The sequence below is a fragment of the Heterocephalus glaber genome, unplaced genomic scaffold (assembly GCF_053883595.1).
Source record: "Heterocephalus glaber isolate CG9 unplaced genomic scaffold, H.glaber_assembly_v1.0 deba00001479, whole genome shotgun sequence".
NCBI classification, from domain to species: Eukaryota; Metazoa; Chordata; class Mammalia; order Rodentia; family Bathyergidae; genus Heterocephalus; species Heterocephalus glaber.
In genome coordinates this window covers 22,841,901-22,851,399 of record NW_028258316.1, presented here as the reverse complement: position 1 = coordinate 22,851,399, position 9,499 = coordinate 22,841,901, and the positions used below count along the sequence as shown (strand labels likewise).

General features: G+C 35.8%; 1 protein-coding gene across 1 annotated transcript; it reads right to left on the bottom strand.

Moving 5' to 3' along the window:
• Window positions 1–6,228: 6,228 nt before the first annotated feature.
• LOC101716378 (small ribosomal subunit protein eS24) lies at window positions 6,229–9,266 on the bottom strand. The gene is made up of 2 exons (XM_087183364.1): window positions 8,584–9,266; window positions 6,229–6,399 (listed from the first exon to the last, which is right to left on the bottom strand). The coding sequence occupies exon 1, from the start codon at window positions 9,103–9,105 to the stop codon at window positions 8,707–8,709; it is 399 nt and encodes a 132-aa protein (XP_087039490.1). The 5' UTR covers window positions 9,106–9,266; the 3' UTR covers window positions 6,229–6,399; window positions 8,584–8,706.
• Between the last annotated feature and the right edge of the window lie 233 nt (window positions 9,267–9,499).

The following is a 9,499-nucleotide window of genomic DNA, read 5'->3' as shown; positions in this document are numbered from 1 at the left end:
TGGTAGAAGATACCCCACTTTGCACCTCTTTGTCTGGCAATATCTTAATCTCTCTTTAGGACCCAGCTGATTGGTTCCATATAGTTTTTCTAGGCTTCTCAAAATAAAACCAGTTACTCCCAATTACCAAAGAATTCTCCTCATACCTCTACATCAACACTTACTGTATTACACTGAGAAGTTTTGTACTTATCTTCCACAGCTGAGTGTGAAGTTCTGAAAAAAGGACTGTATCATTTTCAATTTGTATCCAAAGCATGAGAACACTGTGTGTTTGTTGAGGACTAAAAGAAAAGAAATAACTGGCTAGGAAACCCATTGGTTTGTGTGCTTTATCATCTTAATAGCATATTTAAATAATTTCGCTCAGTATTTTACATTGTATAGCAACTGTTATGTTATTTTTCATTGTTTGTTATTTTTTGAATACTTGGGATCCAACCCAGGAATATGTTACAACTGAGTTACACCTTTAGCTCCCCTTCGTTTATTCTGAGGCAGGGTCTCACTAAATTGTCCAGGCTGGCCTTGAAGCTGTGATCCTCCTGCCTTCACCTCCTGAGTAGTGGGAGGTGACAGGCATACCTTACCCTTCCTGGTGCCACCATTAATGACTCCCAAGCCAAAGTAATTCCAAAACAGTTAAAGTGAGCATTTGAATGCAATGAGATTATATGACTGAAAAGGCCCCAAGTTATTTTTATTTCCTTGAATTGCAAAATGAGTTGTTTTGAGCTTTTTTACAGTGGAGACAGTACTTTAAATGTATATCTACAGTAAAACAAAGACTCAAAAATAATCAGATATGGTTTTTGAACTGTAAAATTAGTAGACTGGAGATAGCTCTTTCTTCAGAAATTTATTTTTTGCTTGGTATCCATTTGTACAAACCTTATAACTTTTTTTGTTAATTCTGAGCTAAAAATAAAATTTTTAGGTAAACTTGACTGAAAACTTGGCCTTTGATTGACCCTGACATATTTATTCTGAGTATGTTCTAAGGCATTTATTACCAAAAATAATTTGAAGGGAGGGGAATGGGGAAAAAAATAAGAACCAAGATATATCATGTAAAGGTACAAATTCCCAGTGATGAATGTCATCACATTGCATACCTAAAATGTACCAATGAACTTAATGAATAAAATTTTTTTAAAAATATCTATTATTAGTGGCTATTAATTTTACAAAATTTTAGTTTCAGTGGATATGTTTGGATCATATCCATCCTTCCTCTTTTCCTCCCCCTACTCTTTCCTCTGTCTCCTTTCATGTCATCTTACTTCTTAGCTTAACATGATAATCTCCAGTTCCATCCATTTCCCTTAAAGTAACATAATTTCATTCTTTTTTTTGAGACAGAGTCTCACTGCATACTTCAGGCTGGCCTTGGACTCACTATGTAGCCCAGGTTGGCCTTGAACTTGTAGCATTCCTCCTGTCTTGGCTTCGACTTCAGTTCTGGGACTATAGGCATGCGCTACCATGCCTGGCTCATTATTTTTATGGCTGACTAATACATATATATATATATATATATATATATATATATATATATGCCATTTTCTTTATCCATTCATCTGTGTTTTGAGACAGGGTTTCACTATGTGATTCAGGCTGGCCTTGAACTCAGGGTGGCCTCAAATTTGTGACAATCCTCCTGCCTCCTAAGTGCTAGGATTACAGGCGTGCACCACCATGTCCCCTTCCATTCATCCTTGATGGATACCTAAGCTGGTATAGTTTCTTAGCTATTGTGAATTGTGCCACAGTAAACATGGATATGCAGGTATCCCTACAGTATGCTGACTTTAATTCTTTAAGATATACACCAAAGAATGAGGTAGGTGATTCAAATGGTAGCTCTAGTTTTAGGTTTTCAAGAAACTTCCATACTGATTTCTATAGTGACTGTACTAATTTACATTCTACTAGTGGTGTATAATGATTCCTTTTGCCCTGCATCCTTGCCAGTATTTATGATTTTTTTAGTCTGATGATAGCTGTTCTGCCTGAGGTGAGATGCAATCTCAATATACTCCTGATTTGGATTTCCCTAATGAATAAACATGTGAAACATTTTCCTTATACTTATTGGCCATTTGTACTTCTTTTGAGAAATGTCTGTTCAATTCATTGGCCCATTTATTGATTGAGCACTTGATTTTGAAGTGTTAAATTTTTGAGTTATAATATATTTATCCTCTGTTGGAAGAGTGGCTGGCAAAGACTTCCTTCTATTCTGTAGGGTCTCTTCAATCAGTAAATTGTTTCTCTTGCAGAAACTTTTAAATTTGATGTGGTCCCATTGTTGATTCTTGCTATTATTTCTGGTGCTATTAGGGGTACTGTTCAGGAAGTCTTTGCCTGAGCCATGGCTTTAAGTATCTCTTTATGTTTTCAGAGCAGTTTCAAAGTTTCAAATTTTATACCCAGGTCTCGGGTCCATTTTGCATTTATGTTTGTACAGGGTGAAAGACCCAGATCTTGTTTCAGTCCTCTACACATGGATATCCAATTTTCCCAGCACCATTTGTTAAAGAGGCTGTCTTTTCTCCAACATATGTTTTTTGCTCCTTTGTCAAGAATCAGCTGGTTGGAGTTGCATAGGTTTGTTTCGGTGTTCTGATCTATTCCATTGGTCTATTTGTCTATTTTTGTGCCATTACTATGCCGGGTTTATTACTATGGCTTTGTAGAGTAATTTGAAATTGGGTATTATTATCCCTCCAGCCTTGCTCTTATTGGTTAGCATTGCTTTGGCTATTCTGTGTCTTTCTTATTTTCTATATCAATTTTAGGATAGCTTTTTTCTATTTCTGTGAATAATGTCATTGGAATTTTGGTAGGAATCGCATTGAATCTGCAGATCACTCTGGGTAATATGGCCATTTTAACAATATTAATTTTGCCAATCCATGAACATTGGAGGTCTTCCCATCTTCCAGTGTTTTCTTCAATTTCTGCAGACTTCAGTTATTTTCATTGTGCAGGTCTGTTACCTCCTTGGATAGATTAATTCCTAGGTATTTCTTTTAAGCTATTGTGAATGGAATTGCTTTCCTGATTTCTTTTTTAGTAGTTTATTGTTGGTCTGTAGAAAAGCTACTGATTTTTTTAAGCTATTGATTTTTAATGTTGATTTTGTATACTGTACCAAAAATAATTTTAACACCTATTTGATATCACTCTTTCTTATATGTCAGAAAGCCCAATGTGTACATTTCTAATCTTACACTTTGCTTATATGGAATATTTTAAAAGTCTGGAATTTTTTTAAAAGTATTTTTCTCATTGAATAAATGTATATTTGTTCCTTGCTGTCTAAATATATTTCTCCTACTCATATAGCCATTATCTAATTTCTTTTGTTTCTAACTGAGTAGTTATATCTGTATGAAGGTGAGATCTATAGGATATTCTGCCAATGTAATATGTAAGAATTATAAAGTATTGTATATTTCTGTCACAGTAACGTTGATTGCTACAAAATCCTTATAACTATGTCTAATTTCTTTTTATGAATAGAAATAGTGAAGAAAGACCTGGGGAAAATAAAGGCTAGGGATATCGAAATGAGACTGAATGAATGAATCTTCTCTATTAAGGAATAATGATAAAGCTTTCACAGAACAGATTTGTGCCTGGGACTATTATTCTACCTACCTATGTTAACTTGCTTAGTGCAAATAACACCTCATTTTATAGATAAGAAAACAGAGAAAGGAGATTAAATGACTTACTCAGTTCATATAATGAGAAAATGGTACAACTAGGATTCACTCTTTTTGATTGTTTGTTAGTTTGGCTTGAGACAGGGTTTCACTATGTTGCCCAGGCTGACTTTGAGCTCCTGGCCTCAAGAGAGGCTTCTGCCTCAGCCCCTGGAGCATGAGGGATTCCTAAAGGTATGTCCCATCACATCTGGCTTTAGAGCTGAGGTGACTTCAAACCCAGTCAAAATGACTTTCAAGATGTATTTGCTTAATGAATAGCCTACATAGTATATTGAAACAGCTAAGATAGAAGGTACTTTGTAGAGATACTAAACTTAGGAGATCCAGTTTGGTTTCAACAGCTTTTGCTCCTTAGTAAATGTTAAATTCACATTTAACCACATTGTTGGTAGTTCTTTAAAATTCTTTGAAATAATACAATAAGAAACATTGTATTGGTACTTTCCTATATTATTTTATTAGAAGAAAACACTTAAGAAAAAGGCCATTCTTTTAAATTCATGGCCTTGTTATTGTTGTGCTCTCTGAAGTGAATTTTAAATGACACCATATTTCATGGAATTCCTCTTATTTGAAATAAATAATGTAAAAGGAAAGACCAAGATATTTACATTATGAGTGCATTTTAACAGAAAAACATAATCTTTTAAAATATAGTTTCCTAAATCTGAGATAGTGAAATTGACTTGTACATGACATTGCTTACTAAAATAACAATGCTCCAAAGTTGCAAATGCTACTTTGCAAATGGAACTTTAAGATTAAACATCTACCCTATGTTGTTTAAATTAACTCAACACTGTACTTATTTATACAAATAGCATTGGCTTTGGAGTCTGACACACCTACATTCAAAACTTATCTCCCTTATTTATCAGATATACCAGCTAAGTGGTTAACGTAATCTTTTTGGCTTTCAATTATGTATTTTGTGACTGTTATGAAAATCAAATTAATATTTTAAAAAATTTTGTTTGGCATATGACTGACTTCTGCTATGTTCAACCTTTCACACAAGTAATAAACTTACCAAGTTTGTTTACACACGCATGTGCACACACACATATGTGCACGTGTGCACAGATAGTTTAGGTGATAGTTTTAACATTGTGGACTTTACTAAATAAACTGGATGGAGGCATATCTAAAAAGAAATTTTAGAAAACATCTGAAAGGAGTTGTTATTTGCACGGGGCATATTTGGAAATCTTTTAACTACATTTATCTTCGTTCAAGAATCAACATTAGTGCTTCAACCTAGCACACTGTGGATTAAAATAAAAACAATATGAAATTTAAAAAGAAAAGGAACATGTGGTAGAACACATTTCAGGCAGGCATTTGGAAAGAGTTAGCAAACTCACTGAGGAGGACATGAACTCTAGCGAACTGCAAGCTTTCTTCAAGGCCACACCCACATTTACAAACACACTACACCAGCAGTTTATCAACAACCCCAGGCCTTGAACTGACAATTTGCCTGGAACCTTTGTTTCACTTGAAGGTTATTCACTGTAACAGAGTATGGAAGACCTGAAGGTGTTATGAAGTTACCATTTCTTTGGTAACAAACCAATGTAAGTTAATCACCTGAGCCCTTAAGTAAACACAGTTTTTTTTCTACCAATTCCAAACAAAGAAAAAAAGACAAAGACCATTTTTTTTTTGACACGAGTGCCACAAATTTCAGGTCAATGGATTCTAACTTTGTTTCTGAAACTGCAGATTTACTCAATCACTGGGGGAATCCCCTTTTCATCTTGTTTTCTAAAGTTCTTACAGGGCTGAAAATGTACAATACACTGACCTTTACAAAATAACTCACGAACTATAGAGAACTCAATTGTGGTCTTCAAAAATGTTTACATGAAAGGTTGTTAAATAATAATGACAAAGGTTGAAAATATGCCCAATACTGGAATCAAGATTATGAGGTTGACTTTGTCAAATAGAACATGAGGTTTGTAGATCTTTAGGTTGTGATTAGGTGAGCTAATGCATAGTCACTACTTCTGGTTGTTTTTGTTTGTTCTCTGCTTTGTTTCAGGGCTGGGCTTGCTTGGGTAAGCATACACTCTGCTCTTGCAGAGGAATGGGCCAATAACAGTCCAGCCCTTGGTGTACCATGAGGAAAGAATTGCTAAGTGTACATCCAGTAGTAGATAGCAATCGGCTACATTTAAAATTTTTTCCTTTTTTTAGTTTTTTAGTTTTGAGGTAAGGTCTTGATATAGTTTAGGCTGGCCTTGAACTCTCTATGTAGCCCAGGCTGGCCTCAAACTTGTGGCAATCCTCCTGCCTCAGCCTCCCATAGAAGTTATATTTACTGAAGATCACTGGGAGGTGGTGCTCAGGGCAAGTCTATAAAAACAGAAGATAAGGCACGGACAGAAAAAGTTGCCAGGATGACAGAAAAGCACTGCACTCAGGTCAAAACACACAGAGATAGCACCAGCAACACAAACAACAACAACAACAAACAGCTAAATCAGGCTTTCATAATTTAACAAATATGCACCTCAGGTTTGGGTGCCTCCCACTGAATCTGTAGGTTTGATTGACAGGGTGCGGATTCATCTTAGGGGCTCTCAATAAGCATGCTTGTCCCAGAATCCACTCTGATCTTAATTATATTTATGACGGGTAGTACACATCTGTGACCCTGTAGTGAGGTGAGAAGAAGATAAAGGTGACCAAAAGTCAGGCTAGGAGATCCAACATGCATGTGATCCCTCACCTGGAACATGAGTGATCGCCTCAGCTTTTGTTATTTTATTTCTACCTCTCTTAGTATGATGGAAGCAGGAATAACCATAGGATACTCTTTAGAATTAAATGGAGGGAAGAGAGTAACTCCCTCACCTCCATTGTTTCTAACTGTACCACTACTACTAAGCTACACCCAGTTACTTTTCCCCTCACTCTCTAGCTTAATTTTGTAACCTGGAGGAGATATGGTGGTTAATGTATATTTTTTTCCACAAAGAAAAACCATCTTAAAAATATGAGCCAGTCATGGTGGCACGTCCCTATAACCCAGCACTCTGGGAAGGTGAGGCAGGAGGGTTGCAAAATTCAGCCTAGGCTGAGTGACTTAGCAAGACCCTAAAAATAAAACACGAAAAGGGGCTGGGGATGTAGCTCAGTGTGAAGACCCTGGGTTCAATCTCCAATAACTGCAAACAACAACAAAATTATAAATACAGGAGAAAGTTGAAAAATTTTTTCAGTGACTTCTGTCAGTGAAGACTGATTTATGTGTTCAAAAAATATTTGAATACCTACAAGATACAAAACCATAGGATCTCATGTAAAACTAGTTTCTTACTTATCTAGACACAGTATTTCCAAATATATATATAATATCAAATTAAATATTTGGATATATTGTTATTTATATTACATATAAATGTTACACTAATTTATTTTTATTAAAATGGACTTTATTTTTCAAAATAATTTTATCATCACAGCAAAACTGGGCAGAAAGTATAGCATTCCCATATTCTCCTCTGACCTCCTTTACCCAGCACACCTGTGGGCCTTCTCCACTATCAACATCTTACACTAGGGTGTGTATCGATGCAACTGGTGAACTTAGATTAACACTCCATGATCACTCAAAGTCTATAGTTTACCTTAGAATTCACTTGTGTGTGTGTGTGTTTTCAGATAGGGTCTTACTATGTATGTAGTTCAGGCTGGCCTTGAACTCTCTGTGATCCTCCTGCCTCAGCCTCCTGAGTCCTGGGATTACAGGTGAGTGGCACTACTGGGGTCTTGGTGTGTTTTCTATGGGGTTGGGAAATGTATGAATAGTTTCATTGCCCTAAAAACATCCTCTGTGCTTCTTTATTCTTCCTTCTCTTCTACCTCCTGGCAACTACTGATTTTTTTTTTCAATGTTTCCATATTTTTGCCTTTTTCAGAATGTCATATGGTTGAAATCATACAGAATCTAGAAAACTCACCATTAGTGATATTTCTTTTAGACTCAACCTAAGTCAAGACTCCCAATTGTTCAAAATGTAATAACTTTATAAATGTAACATGAAAATGTAAAAATAAGCATTTGAGGCAAAATATTAATTAAGAGTATCAACTGGCCAAGGTTTGTTTTGTTTCCCCAAAATGACTTATGAACCTGTGTTCTCGCAGACTTTTGCTTTTTTATTTTCTGGGGGACTTAAGCCAATTCAATTTTCCTCTCAGCTACAGTTTATAATCAGCTATGATTAAGTTATTTTGGTTTGAGTTTGGTTCAAGCCAAAAATGTGTTCCAATCACTTGGTTTGAACCAGCATTTGATAAACCATTTAAAGCCATAATAACTGTGAAATTTGGGTTTTGTTTACTCCTTAAATATATGAATTCTAAGGTATACCAACTGTTTCTGAATCACCAATAGAAAAACTCAAAAGCCCTGAACTGGGGATGTTTTTCTAAAAGAGAGGAGGACCCTTTAGGCAAACCAAACTGAGATCAGCAATCAAGGTGAGGTCTCTGGTAGGCTCCTATGCTGCCACATGGCATGGGAAGAATTTAGATTTTGGAAGGTACATCACCCACAAAATATTGATTGCATATTCTAAAGTTGTTTTAAAGCCAGATTTGGACAGACTTACTTTTAACTAGGGTCAAATATAATGTAGCTGATCTTTCATCTATCGATTATATTCAATTACAGCAATTCTGTTAACTCTTAAGGATTTTTAACTTTTTTTGACCTTATTTTCCTGTGTTACTGATTACTGTATAAAATTGTTTGTTGTAAGGTTCCAGAAAATATTTTGGGAAAAAGAAGAATATAACAAAATGCTTAAGTTGAGCAACTGATGTAGCTCACCAGTTTTAAGAAGATGCAGTTAGTTAGAAAATGCAAAATGTTGCATTTTTAAAAAAGTTTTTACAGTTTATTAATCCTCTCGTGAAAAACCAGCGGTCACTGCAGACAAGCACTGCAAAATCTTTACTCTTTCAGCTTTTTGCCAGAACCAACATTGGCCTTTGTGGTGCCCCTGACTTTCTTCATTCTGTTCTTGAGTTCCTTCCACTTTCTTGATGTCTTTTTCTTCTTATACAGGCCGTGTCTTGCAAGTCTCTGTTTGGGTTCACTTTTCTTTGCATAATCCAAAGAATCATAAATCATGCTGAAGCCAGTTGTCTTGCCACCCCCGAAATGGGTTCTGAATCCAAATACAAAAATGACATCCGGTGTAGTCTTGTATATTTTGGTGAGTTTTTCCTGAATTTCTGTCTTGGGTACTGTTGCTTTCCCGGGATGAAGGACATCAATGACCATTTGTTTCCTTTGAAGTAGTTGATTGGTCATGAACTTCCGGGTCCGGATAGTTACCGTGTCATTCATGATGGCAACAGATCCTCAGGCAGCCAGGGAGGAAAAAAAAAAAAAATGATGCATATTACTAAGATTCACATTATGGGGAGGGGAAGGAGACCCTGCCAATTACTTGTAAGACGCCACTGAATGTGAGATGCATTCTCATTTGAAAAATAAAAGTGTTAAAGTAGTTTTCTAAAGTGTGCTTTAGACTCCATTAGCTAAAATCGTGACATTTAAATTTTTTTGTTTGCAATGTGATTTCAATGTTAGGATTCTATCCTACTATAATTTTATCAACCAGTAACTGCCAACAGTGGGAATTTAGTTTCTACGCACTGTTCTTCCCCACTAACTTTACACCAATTGAACCAAGGGCATTGTGAGTCCAGGATTGGTTCACAGTACAGACCCTAAACTC

Bases quoted from the DNA above. Each gene is read 5' to 3' on its own strand.
- LOC101716378 (XM_087183364.1), bottom strand. From the start codon at position 9,105: ATGAATGACACGGTAACTATCCGGACCCGGAAGTTCATGACCAATCAA.